Genomic DNA, 24652 nt, shown 5'->3' on the forward strand with positions numbered 1-24652 from the left:
TGCATGGTGTTATGTATTTCTTGAGATTTTACAGAAAGGAATTTGAATTATTGTGAACTTTATCTTTGGTCACTATTAGGGGAGGAAGGGTTATACACGGTTTATCCGGTGTATAAAAGACTAATCCCTAAGGGATCAAATAAGATTGACTTTTTCAAGTTTGGAACACTTATGCGAGCCACGCCAATGACATGAATACCACTCCTAAGCAGCAATTTCCGCACATATATTTTGGTTGAAATCTGACCGCGCTTACCTTCAAATGAAAGCCACTGAGCAGTACTTCATCGTGATGTTTTTTACTATGACGTACAAGGTGGTTCTAACTTTTGCGTCAGTGAATAAAACGCTGAAGTGTGACCACTCAAATGAAAGCGACTGAGGAGTCCTTTGATGTGGTACTGTTTATTACGCTGCAGACGGTGGTTCTAGCATTTTTAGTCTGCGGATAAAATCCTAAAGTGTGACCACTGAAATAAAAGCTAGTGAGCAGTACTTTCCTTTTGGCACTGTTTATTATGCTGCTGTAAAAGGTGGTTTAAATTTTGAGTCTGTGGATAAACTCCGAAAGTGTGAATATCCACATAAAAGTTACTGCGCAGTAATTTTCCTGTGGTACTGTTTATTATGCTGTCCAAGGCGGTTCTGACTTTACAGTCTGTGCATGACGTCCTGTAGCATGACCATTCATATGAAATCTCGTTGGCAGGACTTTTAATGGGTCCTTTTTCTTTTCCACCATTTCTCAACATTAAATTTTACATTCAAGACAGAAATTTCACTTTTACAGCTTGCGGAATGACAAGATAAAGCAATCTTACCTGGTGCCTTTATTCTGCTCAACGACTTGTCCTTGTCTCTCTTCTCCTTTTCCCTTTCTTCTCTAGCGACAGAGGACTGGTGATGCAGCAGGTCCGACGCGCGTGTCAGCGAGTGCAGTACATCCTCAGCCACAACGAGCGAGGAACCTTTATCGTACTTGACAGCTTTTGCCGCATGAAGAAGCCGAGAAGTCTGATCAACGATCGAGTCACTCGGTTCTTCACTAGCGCTCATTTTGATCTTGGTAATCCGCGCGTTTTTGAGATGGGAGTGTGACTGAGAATGCGAACGATGTCCTCGAGATTCGCGCGGCATGGTCGCGTGAGGCGTGGTCCGTGTGTCCCACTCACGCGGGAGACTCGAAGATTTTTTGTGACTCTCTGGGGAGAAGAGCAATTTCCCTGCAATCATCTGACTAGCGTCCACAGCGTCCGCGTTTCTTTCTCTGGTTTCTTCATCGGTAGAATCAGAATTTCCGCCAGCAGCGGCCACTGATGACTGCTTTGAACCATGGCGTCGCCTGCTTGATCTCTGACGTGGAACCGTGTGCGATTTATCAGCAGGCAAGTGATGGCCTGGATTCGCAGAACTTGTCAAACGGATTTTTCTTTCGGAGCGCACCACTGGTTTAACGGACGTTCGGTTAGTGTCGGGCGTCCGAAGCTTACTCGGGCTTTGCTCGCCCGATTTCTTTCGCCTAAGATGATGCGGGGTTTTCACGTCGTCATCTTGCACTCGCTCGGCAGGCATCTTCGCGCTATCATCCTGCGTGGTGAGTCTTGAATTTGTCTGTTTGTCCTCGCTTACATTTCTCCAATCCACAGGGGTGCTTCGGCTTTTAGCGTGGTAAATTTTAATCCCTTCCACCTTGTCACTGGGACCTTCCAGGGACTGCCGGTGGTTTTCCAAGCGTTCGATCAGAAGATTCCTGGCAGCCAAACGCGCTTCGTACTCTGACTTGCGCCTCATTTCCTTTTTCACTTCCACGGATGTGGGTGACGCCTCGACTACCGTAGTCGTGGTGTTTCTGCCTTGCATCACATTTTGCGGCAGATCGCCTTCACTCTTTCGCTGCAATACCCTGCTCTGTTCCCTGTCCGCTTCTCTTGTCAGTCTCTTCAAAATGTTTCCTTGTGAGTCTTCACCTTCGCCGCCTCGGAACTGGTTCAGCGTCTCCCCGGACTGCGCTCTGCGGGGAGTTAGTTGAATATCTTGCAGCGAACCCGAGGACGCCCGATCCCCGACTTTCATTCGTAAGCTCCCATTTCTTTCTAGGCTCCCTGTTCCATTTGCGATCATGTCTGGGGTTCGAAACCCAAACGCTTTTTCGATCTGGTCCACTGTGTCAGACATAGAAGCTTCAGTGATGTCCTCGTAGCTTGGTTTCTGTTTGTAAGTGTTCACTGTCGTGATCACGGCTCCTAAACTTGTCTCCTTGAAAGGCATGGCGTCGTTTTTCTGCGCGACATACGGCGTTGTTTCGTGACCCGAATCCCGTTTGTTACTGTTATCCGGCATTGCCTCGATGTTCACTCGGACAGCACCGTAACCGTCTTCCGGAAATCTGGAATCCATCGTACCTCCATCGACCCTGGAGTTTCCCTCTCCATTCACGACCGTTTTCCGATGCCTCTGCGATGTGCTTCCAAATATGGGCTTGTCAGGACTGCGGGGAGATGGCGGGGGAGAGGAAGGCCCGCTTGCGATAGCGTATAACGTGCCCGACGCTGTATGGGCTTTCACTGTGACACCAACGGACTTTGCGACACCCTGAGACCTTTCCCCATTAGGAGTCACACTCGTTACGGTGTACGAAGCCCCGTATGTAAAAGCTCCAGCCCCGTATGTACGCGGGGTCTCTTGAAGTGTTTGCGAGCTACCGCTGACCGAAGAAGTTGAACTCGTTCCAGGCGACGCCGGGGAATCAGGAGGGCGGGAGCCAGAATACATTGCTCTGAAGAGAAAAAGAAATGAGGGATCATTTTACGTTTTACTGCCCACCTAGCCCTCCCCTAAGCCAACGTTTTGCCCTAACCGAGAAGTAACTTTTAAAGTTGGCTTAGGGGAGGGGTAGGTGGCTAAAGGCCTTATCGTATCAACACGCAATTCTTCATAGGTTACCGGTCACTTCCCCCCCAGGTAATTTCGCCCCTGTTACTTAGCCCCCTATTTTCGAGTCATTTAGCGCGCTTCAAATGTGATATTCTTCGTTCTTTAAGCCATAAACCAAAACAAGAACGCTTCAAATATAATATTCCCCGTTCTAGAATAGGGGGGTAAGTAACCGGGGCGAGATGACCGGTAACCTCTTCATATGGTCTCCATACTGGTAGGTTTATTCTGGTGGTGGTGAGGGTACTTTGGTGAACAATCAAGACAACAAAATGATGTTATACATTTGTCAGTGAAACAGGCGACTCCAAAAAAATCCAAGTCATCCCAACGAGAGTCAAACCTAGCCCTCATACTCCGACCACTGAGCTATAGAAGTCTTGTTGGAGCTGAGGTCATTTAACCGGGTTCATGCGAAAATCATACAACATACTGCTAGGAATTGCACGTTAATGGACGGCTATTCGCAATGAAATTAGTAAATATAGTAAATTCTAAGCCTCGTGAATATATGTGAGTGACTTTTTTTAATGTCAGTCACGACGCAGTGAAGATATCATTGCGAGCAGTCTCTTACTTTTTTTTTTCAAGATAGTGGGAGATCAAGCGTCAACGCCAGCCTACGAAACGCGAAAACTGAGGGCTTGTGTTTCTCGCATGTCACGCACGCCACATCACTAACTTTGTAGACAAACGAAAGACTATATGCACTCTAAAGGTACGATGTAACAACGGTTAGTTACCTTGCTTCAACAGAGCCAGCATTATTCGGTCGCATCACCCAAGGACTGTCTTTTCCGCCTTTGCCATTGCTTTTTGAGCCAACTTTAGACGGTGGCTTACGACCGCTATCAGCGGCTGAGAGGGACGTAGACGACCCCGCTGAAACATCACGTGAATCTACATCCTCTCCCACTGACGAGGCACTGCCAAATGAGGAAATAGTCCCCACTGAAGCACGACTGGCACTCCAGTAGGACCCACTAGGTAGCTGGATACCCCTGGGGAATAAAAAGTATCATGGCAAGTTAAACTGTGCCCCTGGGGAAAAAGTATATCTGCATAAGAAATGATAGGAGAATTAGGTTGTAACCCAGGAAAATGTGACCACCCACGCCGAACATAGGTAAGTCCTTGGACTCATCTCGAGAAAAATCATTAGTCCCAATCCAGAACCAATGGGTCCCAGTTTAAAAAAAACGAGTCCGAAATTAAAAATGCTTGGGCCTTTATGTAGACTGTTCACAGTCTTCTATTTTTTCGTGAGATCGTCGAGATGTAGCGCGTCTTACGATCTTACGGAAAAATAGAGGACTGTGAACAATCTAGCCTTTATGTAACCCAACAGTAAAAATAATCTGAAGACAGACTCCAAATGAAAACTCTGTATTACAGTATACTGAAATTAATATAGTCCTATTTTAAAGCGGAACAAAGGCTAAAAGAATTGTGCACCGTTTAACAGCAGCCATGATAATAACTGCCACAGAAATTACACGAACGGGATATTTCTACAAATACACATGTTCAGATTGATCGATCTTTGCGGACGCATGCCATGAATTATTTTGCGTCTTTGGGGATTTATATGCGTCAGGGACGCAGGACGCAGAGGTAACAAAATCACTGAACATATAGAATATATTAGTTATCCAATGCTTTCCCGTGGTATACCGTGAAATATCCTGTGAGTGACTTATACAAGCAAGCCTTTGCATAACTAATTTATCCTGTGCCTTTCATCATGACGACGTAAAATGAAGAGACCTTTACAACGAAGGTAAACTGGAATAATACAAGCTGTAAGAAATATTATTATTGGTCATTCGAACTATTTCGCCGTTTCTGATTGGTTCTAATCCCTGGCTAACTGTTCATAACCTGCTGGCGCTGACCAAATTAAGAAGATACGGGTAATATACAATCATTGACGTCATCAACTCTGACGTCAATGATTGTGCGCATTGCGAGCAGTGCACTTGAGTGTAAAACGAGAAATTCAAGTAGGAGGTACACACTTTCTTGGTTTTCCGCTCTGGAAGGGCGGCACAATAACAGCAGACACTGATCCAGGCTTGCGTAATATGTCAATCATCTGATCATGACTCAGCGTGGCTACAATCAGCCCATTGATCTGGAAAATAAGGATTTGTTATGACAAATAAGTCATTGACATCATAAATTTCGAATCATACAGGAGAAATAGGGGAGTGAGAGCAAGTACCCTTTCTCCTAACCTGTTCCAGGCGTTCAGAGAGTAGAGCGCGGCGGTCAGTGGGGAGCGAGTTACGAGTACACCAGGAAAACGGAGGGGGGGGGGGAGAGGGGGGAGCGAGAGCTTTCCCCCTCCCCGTTTCCCCCTCTAGTCTCCCCTCCCTTTTTTTTCTTCGTGAATTTGTCTCCCGTACCCTACTATCTGAACGACTGCAACTGGCTACCTTTCTCCCCCCACCCACCATCCCTAGAGCTTGCTAGTGCGTTGCAAAAGGCGTCACTTTTTAAACACTGATTTGCATGGCATCACTTGTGTTTCATGATTTTGCAAAACGGGTAGCATACTTGAATTTCCAACTTTTGGGTTGAGGGCCAAAATCTAATGACAAAACTCACAGGGTTTTCAGTAAGAATTCTAGTAATAAGAGGAAGGTGTAACGTTAAAGGAGAATATTTTGAAAGTCTCCACGCCTGAATAAACAGTAGTCATAGGCTACCGCACGTTAGCCGGAGAATTCTCCGATCTCCCATGCCAAATGAACACCCTGTCAACAGCTTTCCAATACAACCTCTTCAACAGTTTTTACATGGGTACGAGCTAATTGTATCTCTGGATTGAAGGTTTTAGTGCATAACCGAAAGAATACAAAGCATTTCTTTTATGACACTACTCTCAATTGGTTCTGTACTTGAATTTTATGACTTTGTTCCAAACCTCAACAAGTCGAGATCCTTGTCGCAGCCCTGCCTGCCAGGCAAGCCCTGAATTTTCAACATCCGCGATCAGTCCTTCAAACTGTACATGAAATCCCAACTGTCCCATGTTGTTGCGCCGTAAGGTCATGGTTTGGGTCTGTCAGGAAGAAAATACCTGCTTTAGATTTGAGGACGAGGAGCGGAGGACGACTATGAGTACGAGAGTTTTTTCGCGTGTTGTGGACAAATATTTAACCCGGAAAGGTCATTGTACAATTTTCCACCTGAAAAAATTAGTGCGGTTATTTTTATTGGAGAAGGTTTAGCACTTTCCCGGTTGCAGAATGTAGAAACTTCTAAAATTTAATAACTTGTTCCGGCCAATACAACATTCTCGCTAAAACTCGTGATAGAATGACTACGGCTTTTACGTTTTCCCGCCAAAGAGACGCTGGCTCACGCGCGTGCACTACTTAGTACTGAGACCAAGTACTCGTCTCAGAATCTTAAGACTATTATTATTAATAATAATACTATTACTATTATTATTATTATTATTATTATAATTATTATTATTACTATTATTAAAAACCTTATTCGCGATGTTTTGCAGATGATACAGAGAATACAGGGAGCAATGAGCAAAATGACTGTCTGATTTATCTACCAAAACATTGAATAAAAGATTTACTGTTACATTTCATAGAGCTAATCACATCGAAATATGATTGGTAGTCCCACCATTGTTAAATCTGTCTTCCTTCGACAAACAAGGAGTTTATAGTGCACTGAAGGACGTTACTATGTGATAATATAAAGGCACATTTGGCTGGCTCCCCTTTCTTTACAGGGTAAAATGAAGTTTAAGTGGAAAAATAAACTTAACGTAATATATCAAGCATGAGACGCAGTGTTTTATCACCAGGTGAAACACCGAGAGCCGTTATGAAGTATTTTTGACAAACTTTGAGGTCGCCCAGATGAAACACTTTGTCGAATGCTTGATATTACTTCTCAAACAAAATGATTTTCGAAGGAGAAATTAAGGATGCAAAAATCAGCAGTTTTTCATCTGATTTTCAAACACTGATTCAACATTAATTTCCTTTGTATTTCCTTTATGAATTATTACTGCGGTTGAGAATGCTGTATCATGAATTTCCTGTTTAAAATATAATAATGAATGTCATTGGCTGATTGCCACGACTTTCATTTCCGCTCAGCAGACATACACTCTGCCAACGGAGCTCACCAGGTAGTTTAGCCCGCATAGCAGGCGCCGAAAGGGATAGGGGATTGCGAGAAAGGGAAAAAGGGAGGGGGTTGGGGAGAGAGGGTAAGGGATTTTCTCCATCTTCCCCTCCCCCTCCCACTCTCCTTTTTGCGCCTACTACGCAGGCAACGAGTGGTTTGCTTTAACCGGGCAGTGTTTGCCTATGTAAGAAGAAACACAGAAAAACAATTTTACCTGGCAACCAATAGAAATTTCTTCAAGTCTCCTAACAATCTCTGGGATGTCATCTGAGTCAGATGTGGGAATGTTTAACACCAAACATTCTCCACTGCCATAAAATACCTTGATACTGTAGTCAGAAAAGTAATGCGTATTACATAAAACTCTCAAAAATGAAAAACTATACATTTCAAGGGGGAAAAACCAAGCGCTCTGTTTTCTATAACCATAAATGGACACATTAATAATATTATTAATTTTACTGACAATAAAGATACCTTTGTGAAAGTGACGTCCAGCCAATCACTGATTTAGATGGAATGCTGAACAAAACTTCCTGCAAGAAAATGAAAAAAATATATATACAGTCGAACCTCTCCAATACGGCCACATTGGGGACAGAAGAAAATGGCCGTTGTGAAAAGGTGACCGTCAGGGGCGTGGCCAGCTTTTGACTAGATGTAGGCCTGGCCGACTTTCATTTCCACGTGCCCTGAAAAGTGTACACATGACTAATACGCACTGAGCTCACCAATACTTTAAGCTCTTAAGCTTTTTAGCTCATGCCCAAAACGCATAATTTATTGCAAGGGGTAGAGTGATCAAACCAAAAAATTGTAGGCTGAGGCCGTTGTGGGGAGGTAGGGGTGGAATATGACAAATATTTTTTTCAGGGAGTACAACATGTTTATTGTGATACGTTCATGCTTAATGTATCCCATGATGGTAATCTAATCATATATAATATATACAGATAAAATACACAAAAAGCTTAATAATGGTTTGAATCAAAAAGTTAACGAGCAAGGTTCGCAATATTCGCTAAAAGTATCGTCGACAATTCATGCTCACTACAGCGTATAAATGGAACACAATCAAAAGAAGATTGCCATAATCATCAACGCACTATACCAATCCAATTTCATGACTTTTTAATCGATGACAGAAAAAAATGGCCATTGTCAAGAGGTTATTTTAGCACTTGGGGACACGCTTTAGTGGTCGTTGCTGTTGTAAAGAGATGGCCGTTGTAGAGAGGTTTATAAAACAGGAGTCAATAATAGGCTGATTTAGCAACAGAACGAGAACGTCAGTTGAAGACGGCGCGCGCACATCAAACAACTGGCTTGATCAGTTGATCAATGGCAGAGCGGCAAATTGAGGACCGGAAGTCGTGTTTAGTCCTTTCCGTGCGCTTTCCCGTCGTCAAATGACGTTCCCGTCCTGTTGCTAAATCAGCCTAATGTATGGACTGTGCAACGGGACAAAAAAAGTGGCCGTTGCAGAGAGGTGGTCGTTAGTGGAGATTCGACATATTTTTTGAGACTAATCACCTAAATAAAAATTTAAAGACATCTCTACATTTACAATCATAAATGAAACATGGATAGAACTAAGTTGGAAAAAGTTGTACAACTAACCTTACTAGAGGAATGGATCAACACCAGTGTATCAGCAGAGATGCCCATCTTACACTCAATCACGGATGAATTCCTGTAATCATCAACCTGCAAATAATTCATACAGCAATCAACTTTGAGTTCATGTAGCATACCGTAAATCCTCTATTAAGCCCCACCCCGGGAAAAGGGCTTATTTATTTCAAACACATTTGAAGAGGGGAGGGGCCTTAATAGAGTTGGGGGGCTTATTTGAGAGGGGGGGCTTATTCAATGGTATCAGTTCTCCATAAATAACTAGAATACAAAGTGGAAAAGCTTAAGTACAAGAGGTTGGGGGTCATGCAGCCGAAACTTCCAGTTGGTAAATAAACCATCCCGGATCAGTCCACACGAAGTTTTACAGTCGTCATTGGCCAAGCAAGCGACAAGGTCCTTCCCCATATTAAATCAGACAAAGGACTTTTATGAAAGTCTAAACTACATGTACCCTCAATGATTACTTTTTATAAGAGAGTGGGTAACACAACAACAAACAAACAAATAAAAACAACCAAAAGCAAAAAACCAACTATCACCTGTACATTCCAAATTAATGCTCCCCTGGAAACTTTCTCTGGCGAGATGGGTGGACGAACCTTCTCCTTCTTCTTTGTTGATCTTAGAATACCTGGCAAAACAGAGTGTCACAGTTAGGGCTCAAAGACCTGTTCATTTATAGACTTATCAAAAACAAAACAAAAAACACCCGCTCTTGATTAGTCCTTAACGAATGGTCTGTGGAAGCAGACCCACTAATGAAAGATACAGCAGTAATTAAAGTTTTTGCTTCCAAAATCAATTTTTGAAGAAACAAATAAACGTCTACCTTTAATAATGATGGTGTAGCAGTTGCCACAAAACCAAAAAGTCAAACTGATTATTCATTAAGTATATATTTACTCAAGTAAATATAATGAGGCTGTGAAGTCTCATAGTTATCATGACTATATTCAAACCAATGATCTGAGAAATGAACTCCTTATCGGTACATTTTGCGAAGGATCCAGAATATTACAGTTGTTAAAAAAAATAGCAAGGCTGCATTAATTTTTTCAGGATTAAAAAAGTATCCAAATGGGCAAGAGGCAAAACAACCAGTTGGCCATTTTGCAAGAATGAACTTGCAAAATGAACGAATTGAACTTAAGACTACCAAGAATAAATATCAGCATGGTAAATCAGAGTGGAACTTAAGCCCGGATCTTCAGACTGGAGCCGTAAAATAATTTTTATGTGGCTAAATGTAATTAAGGCAAAGTTAACCTCAAAGCAATGCTGGTCAGCAGTTTTCCCAGCTATGTTGGGGGTGGCCCAATGCCTCTAGAAGGGGCACCTTGTAAACTTCAAAGTACTAAATCCATCATGTATGTATTATTTTCATTCAGGGATGTCACTAAGATTTCAAGTTGCCGGGTAAATGCAACAAGTAGGTGGGGAATCAAACAGCTAGGGATTTCTTTTGGTTTTATGTTTCTTCTATTTGCCTATGACAGTGGCCGGGGAACACATTCATAGTAGCCGGAGGAAATCCCTCACCCCTGGCTCTTAATAACAGCCCTGTTCATTGACAATGTACCTTTTCCTTTGGCACCAGTCTCCAGTGTGGTGTTGGTGATAAAGTTTGTTGCCAGATCTTTCAAGTATTCATGTCTTGTTCTTGTTGCCATAGCACTGAATTTCTCAGACTTGTGAGCAGCATTTTCGGCATTCATAACTGTAAATTAAAAACAACAACAAAAACTAACATTAAGGTTTTTGGTTTAGCAGTTTAGACCACTCTTTGAATTGGTCTTTCAGTAATACTCTCAAAATTTTCGTTTTTCAGCCACAATTTTCATTTTTCCTTTTGCACTCACATTTTGGTTTTCAGTTTTTTTCAAAAGGAAAAGTTGGTATTTAGGTTTCCTTGTTTGTGTTCACTTTCAAAAGATCAAAATTATTTCAACATTTTAAAATTTATACTTGGCTGCAAGGTTGAAAGGAATACAACAAAATTTATTCATTCACAAATTATTCATCCCTGAAGCTCTAGGTGTGTCCTCGACAGTGCTCGACTTTCAGAAAAAAATCTTGGGGCCAGCTGGCCTCCAAGTTTTCATGTTTGGTCGCCAGAATAACTATTCTAGTCGCCCAAAATTACATTTAAGAACTAATGGCATACAATAAACCTAACATCTTTTAGTTAGCCTTAACAGAAAAAGAATGCTTTAGACTTCCTTGAACTTTCTTTCGAACGGTTTTCGCTCGAGGCTCGATTACCAGCCGGTGTTCGGGAACATGAACCCACACTCAAGCGTAAATCTACTCAAACAGGTATTCAAGCAATGGAATACACATTTAGATAAACAAACTTTAGGAATCACAAAAAATCTTATTTGGGTTATTAAAGAACAAAGTCTGCAAAATTTGCTCTGCGTCCCATGTATTTGCATGTTCAGAAATGAACATCGGTGAAACTTGATCTGTTTCGCGGTTGCCTAGCACGTGATCGAAAGTCTCCAGAAAGAGGAGACGTCGCTAATGTTTTCGGGCAAAGAAGTTGATTTCGCGAGAAGTCTGTTAGACAAACAGCATGTCTTTTGAGTTCAACGGTACTCCATTAGAAGTCAATAAAATATGGCAGGGTCGTCAGGCTCAACAGAAATTTGCATAAAGTAGTTTACCAGAAGCTTGAGAAATAAGCGTCGTTCGTTCTCTATCAGCTTAGGCTTTTATCAGACTAATCTGCTATAAAGTCCGCAATCAAGATACATGTTCGACATAAAGAAATTGTTTTAAATCGATGTGCCAAAAGTCATTCCAAGAGAAACATGGGACGACCTGTTGAGAATTGCAATCAATTTGCTTGAAAGTCGATAAGACTTATGTCGAATTTACAGTCCTCTTTCAAGTAAAAGTCAAACGTCAGACGGACCAACTGTTAGATCATAAGAACAATCCGTTAGAGTGTTGGAAGAAATCGTTAAAGCGTTTAGACAAATGGTTAAAACGTTTAGATACACCGTTAAAGCGTTTAGGCAAAACGTTAGAGGGTCAGAAAAACCGTTAGCTATCCGTTAGTTTTGTAAAGGATAACAAATTATCATTAGTGTACGTTTTTCCAGAGAAGAAAATCCCCTATCTTGGGGGCCAGGTTGGCAACCAGGCGTGAAAATTTAGTCGCCACTGAGAAAAAGCTAGTCGCATTGGCGACCCCACAGGTCGCAACGTCGAGCCCTGCTCTATTCCCCCAAGCCTTGGAGCCGTGTATCAATAATTGGTCCACATTAAAAGTTGATGAAACAGTTAACAGATCTATTGGTTAAAAATTTTAGTGTAGAGTCTGGGCACTAGGAATTTACACTCCAAAAAATTGAATTGCTTATTTTATAGCTCACTGCAACTCAGTTTCGCAGCAAAGAAGGCCTTAACCTGAGTAGTTTCCAGAAGATAGTGACTCCAGGATAGGGGCTTGATTTGAAAGGAATAAAACAAAATTCCTCAAGTAGCCCCCCTCCCCCCCCCCCCCCCCTTAACTTGTAGTGGGACAGTTTATGCTGTTACATATGAAGTAGATTATTCTAAAACCGGTCTGAACCACTCTGGGGTATAACACGTGTGTAGCTTCTGTACCACAATAGATCCGTCTGTCTCGTGGTGATTAAAGTGTTGTGTTCTCAGTTCTACTCATGTCAAATCCCTCTACAAAAGTGGTGGAGAACCTGGGCAACCTTGCCCTAGGAATCACTACCAAATCCTGGCAGTTTGTTTGAAAAGTACGCTATCAGAGGTTTTGGTTTTAAAAAGTACAATAACCATAATAGCATTATTTATTGAGAGGGTGACACTAGTATAGACAGTTTAAATAACTTATAAACCTGTGGCCTTCTAAGTGTCTTCATCTAGCCTGTTCTAGGTGTTCAGCTCATGGGGACAGTGCAAAGAGATGTGAGCAGAAAAAAAAACACTCTCCCTCTTTTCCTCCATATTTTTTTCTCACTCTCCTCCTTAATGTTGCACTCCACTATCTGAACGCCTGGAACAGGCTAGTCTCCAACTAACTGGAAACACTTTCCAGATTGAATTTGAATCTGGATAACTGATACAGACATGCCCAGAGGTAAACGTCCCAAAGCAAGGAAGAGAACCAACAGACTCTACCCATGTATGGTGTTGACACCAAACTTGAACCTAGGTTACACTGGTGGGAAGCGAATGCTCTCACCACCGTGCCATCCCTGATCACCCACAATAATCAATATTCAGACAGATGTACAAAGTCATGGAAAAGGATCTCCTTACCTTTTGTCAGAAGGAAGTCTGCAAAAGCCTTTTGCTTTCCAAACTTGGCCCCAGCAGGTATATTTGGTCCAAATGGAGGTACATCTTTAGAACGACTTACAGCGACTCTAAACATAAACATCAATAATGATTCCCAACTTATAACATTGTCATGGTTATCCTAGCCTGCATTGCAGACGTAATTTAACCCCAGTAGGTTAACGTCTTAGAAGCAGCACCGAGATAAACGTTCTGGGCCCCCAACAGACTCAATGAATTACCAAAAGTACATTTTGAACTTCCTTTAACTTTGATTGGCAAGTTGACAATGGCTTTTTCAACAGACCAATCATGGTGTGTACTCAAATCATGATACAAAGATGGGGACCCGGAACAAGGATTTCAGCGCTGTTTTCCAGACAGACTTTAACCAGAGTTTAGTTTCGTCTGTAGCGCAGGCTAAGCTATCTCTGACTTCTTCAAAATGCAACAGAGTGAAAAAAGGGCACGGGAAATCTAGCTCATGGATGATCTTGTCAATGTTTAAATCTGATTTTCTAACTTTGTTGGCCTTCAAATTTAATGTGAACCATTAAAAAATTTCAAAATATTATTTCTAGCGTGCAACTTGTAAATTCCTGAGTGGGAAGAAATTTTCAAAACTGTGGGTCTGCCTCAAAAGGACACCTCTAATGTTTTTTCCAAAATAAGGTTCCACTCACAATAATAGTACACCTTTCTGAAACTGTATTCCACCCACTAATAGAAAAATATAGTCAATCTGTCAATTTTCTTTAAGTAATTCAACAATATCATTAACTTTTACCTCAAACTCAAAAAGGTTAAATCTGAACATTATTTTGAGAGGGCTGCCTTTTAGTCAAATACCTGTAATATGTATTATCAGAGCAAGGATTGAAAACTCTGACCACAATGAACACATGCTGAAAGTGAGATCTAATATTCTTCGGTGTGAATGGAAGTGCACCAGGCTCTTGGAACACAATAGTGACTATGTCATTGCCAATGTGTCTTTTTCTGAGAAGCTGCAACAAAATGGAGAACATCATTCCATGTTATTATTGACAATTATACCAAAGAGCACTGCCTTGGAGGAAATACAGAGAAAACATGTATAAGGCAGTCACCCTTAGGAGTGACCAACCAACTGCTTAACACAGGTTGACCTTTCAGTGGCACATCCAGGGGAGGGGCCAGCAGGCCCCCCTTACATTTAGACCAAACTGAAGCCTGAAGGGCCGAAAGGGTCTGGATGACTGCCCCACCCCCCAATCCCTTCTCTCAAGGTCTGGATCTGGCACTGACCTTTTGATATGGGCATTGGCAAGTGATCAACACTTGATTCTGGTGTAGTTACTACATATGTATAACATGTATTAATTTTTATCTCATTTCTTCATGGCAACTGGTAAGAGCAAAAGGTTTTTATCCAAGTTAACTGATCACGCTGACGACAGCTGATAAACATGATACCTGCTGTCTATTATTAGGTGTCCAGGGCAAAAGTGTTGAGACATGGAACATAATTTCTCGACCGTGGAACTGTGTGTACACTGAATACTCTCCAGTGGAGTCATCTGCAAAATAGAAATTTTACAATCAGTACTCTGACTGACAGTGAGTTAACCATCAGTCTGTTCATAAGGTAGTTATGGTTTTATGGCAGTTTATAATATCTGTATTGTCTAAAATAACATTATTAAATTTTACTCGCAAACCAGAAGGTATTGTTTTAGTAAAGAGCTGCACCTTCCTTATCTCTTTTTTCTCTCTATCATTCTTGGTTTCATCACTCCTACCCCTCCCTACTTGAGTTCCCCCCAAATAATTCCCCCAAAGTTCTCCTCCCCCTCTCCCAAATAATCTCCCATCAAAGTTCCCTCCCAACTCTCCCAAATAATCTCCCAACCATTCCCCTTCCCCTTCCCCAAATAGCCCCCACCAAAGTCCTCCTCCCCATTCCCTAACTAATCCCCACAAACGTTTTTGCTTTCTGCTACCAAAAAGGTGATATTGTTAAAGAATAATGTTTATTACTTGCAAGTGTAAGGATGATTTCTGAAACCAACCCAAAGTACACTACATGTCTGTTTGTCTAGAACTTACTCCTGTTATCCAGCTGGGCTCTGTACCCTTCAAAACCCTTCAGCGCAACTCTCTTTCCAATGAGTTCCAGAAATTCATCAAAAGCAGGACCTGACATTTCTGTTAAACAAAAAAGGTACATGTTGGGGGCTGTTTATATGATACCGGACTGAAAAAATTCTGGAAATAATTATGGGTTTCTTTTCAGAATGAAGTTTGTACTGCATTCATCACATGATAAAATTGAATCGCTCAACCTAAGGCATTCTCGCGAACATGGTTTTCATGCCAGATCAAATACACATGCGCCACTTGCACAAGTTTGGTTCCAGTTTACATGATACCAGAATGAAACTTCATACGAGAACAAGAATTTCACCAGAATGAACTCATTCCAGAATGACTTGAACAGGAACTGCATGTTGCTTCAGTATCAAGTAAGCAAATACAGAGAAATAATATGGAGATTGAATGAACTCATTCCAGAATGAAAGTCATTCCGGCATCAAGTGAATAGCCCCTAAACCTGAACATCCTAAAAAACTCAGATCAGTTCAGGTTTCTGGGACAACGATGAGTTAGGGGAGGGGTAGGTGGGCAGTTTCCCAGAAACCTTAACTGATCCAAAAACTACATCATATTTCTGTGGCATGAAATAGTTATTTCTATTCCCCATTGAATTGCTAAGTTCATTGCCAGGTTACCCCCAGAATCTAAAAAGCTGGTAACTGTTTTTTACACCTCAGTGGGTGGAGTGAGGCACTGTGACTGTGAAACAAAAGATCACATCAAAATGCCTCTGGCAGGACCAAAACCTGGACCTGTTGAAATGAAGACCAAAGCACTAACCACTGAACCACCGAGTCCCCCAAGTTACATTTTCAGCGTGTGCATTACCGGAAAATTTACAAATTCAATAACCGCATGATGTGCCACAGCACTTCCAAGGAACTTTACTGTTCAACAGTAAATTGCAACCCTTCTTTTGATTTAAAATTTTCTCTCTGCCCTAGTTAACCACATAATTCAACTTACGGTTGTTATACATTTCCTCTTCTGTGCTTTGTCCATCTTTGCAGTACAATACACCAACTTTAAATTGATTCGTCATCTAGAAACAAACAAACAGGATATGTTAACACTGTCTATAAAATATTGTAGATGTACATCACTACCAATAAAATTGCATAAAACATCACCATCAATGGAGGTCAAAAGTGTTGGTAAAACTGGCAACCTGACCCCTCCCACCCCAAACAATTTTGAATTTTGTACAAGTTGGGTAAAATGAGTCCTATTCTGGGTGCAACATTGCTAGGGGGGTGGGGGTGAAGGGGCGATAGAGTGATGAGCCCAAGCGATCAAAAATTGTCATTAGGGGCTCCTCCTTAGTCTCCTGTAACTTGGTTACTTGGAAGGGTTTAGCCTGCAACCAAGCAATCCAGAGCGCTCTGGCGGCAGGGTGGGAAAACTACGTCTCTGGAATTTGAATTCCACCTCTACTTCCCCTGTGGCTACCCGTCAACTGAGCTGTCAGATTTTCGCCAAACAGCACAAAATAGAACAAGCATGAATGTAAACAATCATTGAAAAACACATGCCAAGGGTAATGACATAATTTCTAATGTCATCTCTGCCAATCAGCATTTTGCATTGACTTTTTCGATGCAGAAATTCAAATTCCAGAGATGTAGTTGCAAGCTCTCCTTCATCCCATCCCGGAAAGCTTGCTCGCAGGTTAGGAAGGGTTTTTCAACAGTGTTCTAACTCCTTTTGTGGCTTGATGTGTGGCCGACGCAAGTTTTTCAAATCCTGGACTTTGTTTGGCTTCCAATGTACAGAGAAACAAACATTTCATCTTGTCTTCAAGATGTACATAATAATGTTATCTTTGTTACTTACCCCTTGTTCATCCAGTTTCATAAGCTGCTCAGGCACCTAACAAGAAAGAAAGACATTTTAATGCAACTTAAGTAAGTTAACAACAAAAAATCGCTGATACGTGTTCAGCTGTCAATGGTAGCAGCTAGACTAATAGCACATCTCCTGAGCACCCAATCATTGTGGGAGCACAAAGCATACAGTTGTCAGAAAGTGTTGAAGTAGTTGGAATATCTTCTACTAATAAATCAGATAAATAGCACAGCAGAGTGAGTAACCAAAAACATAAAAAAAGCTAGTAAGAATCACACCCTACTGGAGCCATCTACTCCGCAGGGGCCATTCCTCTAATCATTAAAACGAAAAGGGAAAATCAGGAAACTTCTTCAACAATAAATTTGCCAACTTCAAAACTTTTTTAGAACCCTGAAAGTAGGTAGTGATTTTGACCAGCTGCCAGCTTGACAGTAAAGAAAGCGTATTTGATGAATAGACCATTTTACAGTTGTGGGCTTAGTATCCTAGCCTTTGAGTGAATGTGAGGCTGAGGTTGACCTTGTTTTGGTGCATCTAATAAATTTTAAAAAAAAGCTTCCAAATAATTATGGTTATTACCTTGATTCCAGGCTGTGCCATTCTCAATGCAGAGAGCTGGAGTTCTGGGCAGACATGTTCTAAAATGTCTTTGGCAGGAAGAGCACGTGCTGAGCCATGCCGTGATGTCGATGGAATTGCCTCTTCTAGAATACTTCCTCGAAGTGTAGTGAGCTGCAAGTCCAAAGCAACACATCGGGTCCCAGTTGTTCAAATGTCGGATAGCGCTATCCACCGGATAAAACACTATTCACAGATAGCAAAATTGATTTCCGTAATACTTATTCGCTGGATAGTAATTTATCCTGTGGGTAGCGCTATCCAACCTTTGAACATCCGAGGCCAGGGCTTTCACCAAGAGCTGGGGTTAGGGGATTCCCCTGCCGGTTACCATTAGCAAGACTCCCAGCGACTTTCATGGGAAACAAAGGGGAAATAAAAGCTTACTTATTCCATCTACCTGGCAACATGAAATTTTAGTGACAGCTCTGCACATACTTTAAGAAACTAATCTAAACTGCCTGCTAAAAGCTGAGAACAAAGAAACTCTTTCTCTTCTTTCTTACATGCACCTCCTTCATTAAGGAGGGCTACCATTCAAGGAGCATACATGACTAGGGATTCTCTTCCAAGATTTTCTACGCCCCCCCCCCCCCCCCCCCCCGCCTCCCCAAGAGCAAAAGTAAGGGACCAGGGCCACCAGCCAAAGCAAGAGCACAGCATCAATATTAAAAAAAATGATTTTAAGGCAAATAAAAAATTTTAAACACTGAAGTTTACCTCACTTGTCCTGACAATGATGCGATACTGGTATTGGTTTCCCTCAGAATCACCGCCTCTCAGAAGAGACGTATTTTCATCAAGTCTTTCTCGTTTCAGCGACAAGGCAACTGGACCAAATTTTTCATCAATGCCAAGATAGTTCAAATGCTCTGGAAGGAAAAGGACACATGGCTTTACACTCACAAGTTTAAAACCCAGTGCTGGTCAAGCTTCCTTTTTACCCCTCAGATTCAATTTTTTAATAGTACCAGAAACACAGAAAAATAATTGTATCCCTTTAACAATATACATATAATGTGCAAGTAGGTTAACCTTGTGGGTTTGTTTGTTTTTAGCTTAATATCTCTTGGGTTTAAAATCAATTTTTGCTCTATTACCCACTACGATTAGTCCTCACTTTTCACCAAATGTAAAGGAATTCTATCATTCAAAGCAAATTCTTCTTTCTTTTCATTGGCCGAAAGCCCACCACGTGACCTGCAAATAACTGCCTACAAATAATGGTCCGCCCATGCCGTACAACTGTGTTTGGCTGCAAATAATATTCTGCACATGCGTAAAGGAAACCATGCTTATCTCCTTCTTGCGATCGCTCTTGCATGAAAATGGCAGATCACTTCGCTTCCCGAGGATATTCATTAAAAAAACAAACTCGGTGATCGAATGATATAACAATTATTGAACTCGGTTATCGCAAAACATCGTGATTTGTCAGTGTTTCGCAGATGAATTATTTGCCTTAGCTTCCGCAATTATTGATCTGCTCACCACAGACAAATCATGATATTTTGCTCAACCTCATCCAATAATTGTTAATTTACTTTTCTATTTCACAGCCCAGTCAGAATGAGCCATCAACCAGCAACCTTATCACTTGCAGTGGCATACATGTATATGCTGCCTACTATTAACCTATTTCATAAAAATGACTTTGAAAGAAGTGTTGTTAATTTTCACAGCAATTTGCAAAGCATTCTCAGGGTGCAAAGAAAATCATTTTTACAACTTGCCATTCAGGCAAGCTGAAGCTAGTATTTACTAGCCCAGATGTCATTGCAACTAGCCCCAAAAGCTTTTTGACAAGCAGAATTGATTTCACAGTTCTTCTGTTATTCAAATTCATCAAAAAACATCACTTGCCCATCGGGCAAGTAAAAAACAGAATTCACTAGCCCAATAGCAAAATCCACTAGCCCTGGGCTATTGGACACTACTTTCTTTGCACGCTGCATTCTTCCTGAGACCAGTCTAAAATTCTACACATAGATGGAGAAGGTGGCTGTAACCCATTCAACAGAATTTTTACATATGTATGTAAACATTGATGAATTAATATCAACACTTTTAACTCTTCTGTTGCTAGACAGTAACGGCATCAAACAAACTCGATTTAAAAGTTTATAAAACATAGCCAGTCTTAACGTCTTATTGATGCTGACAGTTTCGATGACTGTCAGCCATCTTTATCAAAAGTTGAAAAACATTAAAAGTGTCAGAAGCCTTAAATAGGCTTCTGAAGGTGTTAATTATTGCGATAAACGTGCAAAGTCATCAAAAGTGTCAGCATCAATAAGACGTTAAGACTGGCTATGTTTTAAGAACATTTAAATCGACTGTTTAACTTCACTAGCCTGATGAATTTCTTCAAGAATCAAACAAACTCCCAACCAATGTTACAATTAGTTAAGAGAGGTTACCATAGCAACAGCTTAGAGCTAAAAAAAGGCAGAGAGAAAAAAAAGACTGAGGCATGCACCTTGTCTACCATTACTTAATTTTGAGTCAATAGTATGTCAGCGTAAGTTTAGAACACTTTCACCTCTAGACCATGTTATGGAGAGATTGATTTGTCACTCTACCTTCTAAAGCTGTGGATGAAATCCTATGTTGCCATGCAAATACTCTTTGACAGAACTTTTGCACAGTGCTATCTATTTTTTAGCATTTCACATTTTCTTTCCTTTGACTACGAAAAGAAGTAAAAGGGATGAACACATCTTATTTTCACCTACCTTGTCCAACAAAAAAGTTCTTGTAATAATAAGCTCCATGATCCACATGCTCAAACACTCGTCCATTTTCATTGTAAAAACTTTCTCCAAGATACAAGAATCCACTTTCAGGTTTTGAATTATCAAGAATTGTAACTCCAGTACCACTGCTTAGATTTCCTACTTGTGCAGAATCATATGCAGTCAATAAAATATCAAGGGTTGACCTTCTTCTAAAGTTGTCTAATTTAGGTTCCTTTGGTCGCGAGGGATCATGAAGACTTTGCAATGCCGCAGTGCCCCTTGATAACCCAATTTGAGGGTCCTGGTCCTCTTCACCGCCAAGTTCATTCCGAAAATATGGGCAACTTAGAATGAGATTATTACTTTTCTCATCGCCAAGGTCTGATTCCTCCTCATTATTACTCACGCTAGAGTCTGAACCTCGCCGTTGTAATTTATCATGGATCGTTGCCGCAGTAACTTTAGTTGACGCTGCAGATGCTCCAGATCTTTTGTTCTTTCTTTTGAGTCCATCACCTTGTTTGGAATACTGCAGTGCAAGTTCATCAAAATCAACCATTACGCTGCGACAATCATAATGCGCAAAGAATTTTCTAGATGGCTCATCTCCAATCTCCTCCTCTCCTGCTTTTGCATCTCCAGACCCCTTAAAAACTCGAAACAAGTAAGCATTGTTTCTAAGTGAGTTTTTACGTTTAAGCAAAGGAGTCCTTCTTTCAGTGAGCGGGCTTGAGGAGGCTGAACTAACTCCTGATTTGCCTCTAACGCCATCAATGGTCTGGCCTTCATTATCGTAAAACCAGGATTTCTGACCTGGTTGTATATGTCTCTCATTTTGAATATTTTGTTCAAACTTCCTTATTAATGCAAAAAAACTTTCATTAGTAGGGGAACGTTGTTCAGCATCCCCGCCATCTGCATAATTGTTCCTCACAACCATATTTATTTCACTTGTGTCGCTGCTACTCCGCACATGCATGGGTTGTGGTTTCATTTTTAAGGGGCTGTCAGCCCCATAAATTGAACCGGTGCTTCGACGAATTTCATCATCCCTGTTGTATATGTAACTGTACCTGTAGGCATCGGAATCATCTTTAGCCCTACAAATAACAGAGAAAATCAGGCATAACTACAGAATATGGGGCAGCCTCTTTAGAACTATTCTTTTGAGTGGCTCGGTGGCTAATCAGTGAGATAAAATGTAAAATGACCTTGTCATTCTTTTTTCTCATTGTCCAAGACTCTAACGTTGACTGACAAACCGACAAGCCACCAAGCTCATCAGTGAGATGAAATGTAAAATGACCTTATCATTCTTTTTCTGGTTCTCCAAGACTCTCACCTTGACTGACAAGCCACCAAGCCACCGAGCCTTTGAAATATAAACCTTCACTTGTTCTTTAAAGCTTAAACCCATATACATGTACGTTAATTGCCATCTAACTCTTTATGAACTGAAATATATTTTTCTTGTTCTTTACACATTTGTTACCTGAAAATTATAATGACGTAATGTACAATCATAATTATCATAAGCTAGACCAAGGTTGAATGGAATGAAGATTTAAACAGCCCTCTTTTGTGATTATGAAATTCCGAAATTAAAGGTGAAGGATTTGTAAATTAATTAAGGCGTATTACAAAGAAAAATTGTCAATTTAGTTGTTGGAGATATGCTAACGACAAAAAAACGTTTAAATTTGCCATTGAAAATTCTTCAATCTTTTCCATCAAATACCTTTGTTGTATCTATATCAATTTATCTTGAGATCTCAAAAGGCTTCCCTCGCTTTTTAAAAAAGAATACTCCCTGGCAATTTCGTTGCAAACCATAGTTGATCAACTACAAATAATTAATTTTCAATTTCAACAAATGAACAGACGATCACAACATTCAGCCACTTCATCACATAATAACGCATTTAAAAAACCTCAAATTGAAGGAGAGTACACAGTTTGTTTCTTCTAAAAACAGGCCAGTCCAACAGCGTGATTGTTATGATTTCAAAAGACAATGCCGAAATTCTCTAGCTACAAGTGCAACATACAAAAAATCATAAACATACAAGCTAATTCAAAACCACATTCAAGCAATTCACAATTCACCTTTTCTCTTCCATCATAAAAGTATAGTTCCTGATTCGAATAAAAGCCTAGCAAACTGACAAATTTCTCTTGCTGATGAAAGCGATGGTTTGCTCATCCCCGCCACAATTTTATCACGAAAATTCACGTTTCCGGTATAGATAAAACACAAATGGCCGCTCTGCTCAGTGCTACGGTTGGTTGGTGGGACGATCGAGAGAGGTTGAATCACTTTTAAGTCTTCCTCGCAGCGCAAGTTTACTTTCGAATCGAATAATCCCCACCACAGTTCGTAAAACACATCCTAAAACGCTCAACAAGTTCTCTTGGCTTTATAAGTTTACAAAATAATCCTTTCGTGTCCAGACGTGCGAATGTCATACCGCAGAATCTTTTTCGCTTCTGGAACTACATGTATCCCACATCGCGTTTTCCGTATCTATGAGAAAAGGAGGCAAATGTACTTCACCCAAAAAACCCAGAAGATGCCAGTAGAAACACGAGATGCGGTAATTGGCTCTTGAAAGACGAACTTTGCCACTTTCGCCTTCAGATGTTGACTTGCTCCGAGAAGCTATATCACAGAATTTCGTTATAATCTGATAATTACCAAGGCCAAAGCTTGCTACTGAAGCCGCTGAAACCTTCAACGTGTTGACAGTTCCAACGAAAAATGGGTGAACTGAACTCTGGTGCCACCGTAAATACCGAAGGTCCAACGTAAAGCCAATCGATAAATTCGATTAATCCTTGAAATGCCAAAAAAGAAAGAAAGCGTTCTGTTGCAGCAATCCGTGGTACATCTGGCTACCGTGAGAAATTGTTCGGTTGATCAGTCTGCATTAATTCCAAACGGATGGAATCACAGAATTAGGAGCAGAAAATCAATACGAGCTAAAGAACGGCTTACTAACAAAAGCACCTCAGATACAAAGTGACCTGATAGGTCGATACGGAGTTGGATTTCAATTTATGAATTTTAACGAAGGCAAACGAATCTCCACAAAAGCATCGTTCTATTTTGACGCGTTCAATCATCAGTCACACATGAATGGCGATGCAAAATGTCTAGAAAGATTCAATCGAACTTTCCACTACACAAGTAAAACCAAACAAAGCCTCTAAAATTACCAAAACAAAACAATATACAGACGCGATCACGAACATACAAAATTCTCACCTCTCCCTTGCGAACAGAGCTGAAATGTCCGATTTCTGATAATATTCGGAAACGTTCGTAACCATTCGTGAACTTTCGTATCGTCGATACCTTGTCGCTTCACTCAGCAAAGCCATGCCAAAGATTATCTTATCTTGTACTTGTAAACTTAATCTTACCCATTCAAATGTAAAAAGAAGTAAAATTGACTCCTAATGAAGAATGTAAGAAATCCGGAAGTCGTGGTTTTATTGCGTGGAGTTTACGACAATCTTCTTAGCTGGGCGATTAATATACCGTTACATAACGTTCATACTGAGAAATAAGTTCACAACAGAACGGGAGAGGAAAGACGACAGCAGATCTTGTGTGACAAGCGTGACAATAATTTTGTTTGAAAAAACCTTCAGCCAGACTTCACATTCCTTTAAACAAATCTTTTTGTAGAAGAGCAAAAACCATCAATTCCTGACAAAACACGTAAGTAATAGCCCTGTCACGTTTGTCACACCCAAGCGCGTTTTGCCGTCCTCTTCAATTCCTTCTCCTGTGCCGTCCTGTTGCGTAAACTCACTAATGAATGGCTAACATTTACTTCTGTATTAGCATCAGTAAAACTTTAAAAAGCCGTGTTTAAGGTTCATGAAGCAACAAAGCCATGGGGTGTATAGTGACCAAATTATTGCCTCGATGTTGAAAAGAGAAACAATATTTAGTACAAATTTTAATTTATACTAAATATTGTCTATTGTTTCTCACTCTCTTTAAAAAGCCACTGTGAACCGTGGCGAAGTTTTTCCTGGAACTGACTTTGTTCGCCAACGACTCTTTAATGTAAAATAAAATATTTTTCTATACCTGTAAATTAAAATAGGAATTTTCACCAAAGCCATGTGAACATCCGTCCCGTACTGGCCAGGTACCTCAGCTTCCTATATACAAATCTTTCTATTTAGTTTAGTCAGCAGCCGGAAATCCGACATTTTTACAGATTTAACACATTTTGATATTTTTATTCAGGTCAAAGGTC

The 24652-nt window shown here is 40.8% G+C and overlaps 1 protein-coding gene across 4 annotated transcripts in view; it reads right to left on the bottom strand.

The window, feature by feature from the left end:
* LOC140924372 (uncharacterized) overlaps positions 1–24652 on the bottom strand; it is a 40848-nt gene that overhangs the window by 13746 nt on the left and 2450 nt on the right. For 2 of the 4 annotated variants that reach the window (XM_073374406.1, XM_073374407.1), the window contains exons 2-19: positions 20376–21478; positions 18361–18512; positions 17602–17754; positions 17008–17043; positions 16141–16216; positions 15127–15225; positions 14494–14597; positions 13888–14045; positions 13021–13127; positions 10316–10453; positions 9276–9367; positions 8719–8805; positions 7576–7634; positions 7313–7427; positions 5864–6001; positions 4953–5068; positions 3678–3935; positions 822–2776 (exon numbers count right to left, since the gene is read on the bottom strand). In XM_073374406.1, the coding sequence (XP_073230507.1) occupies positions 822–2776; positions 3678–3935; positions 4953–5068; positions 5864–6001; positions 7313–7427; positions 7576–7634; positions 8719–8805; positions 9276–9367; positions 10316–10453; positions 13021–13127; positions 13888–14045; positions 14494–14597; positions 15127–15225; positions 16141–16216; positions 17008–17043; positions 17602–17754; positions 18361–18512; positions 20376–21372 (4840 nt within the window). In that variant the 5' untranslated portion in view covers positions 21373–21478. The other 2 variants (XM_073374404.1, XM_073374405.1) reach the window with 2 other exon arrangements.

Source organism: Porites lutea, chromosome 14, assembly GCF_958299795.1.
Source record: "Porites lutea chromosome 14, jaPorLute2.1, whole genome shotgun sequence".
Taxonomy (NCBI): domain Eukaryota; kingdom Metazoa; phylum Cnidaria; class Anthozoa; order Scleractinia; family Poritidae; genus Porites; species Porites lutea.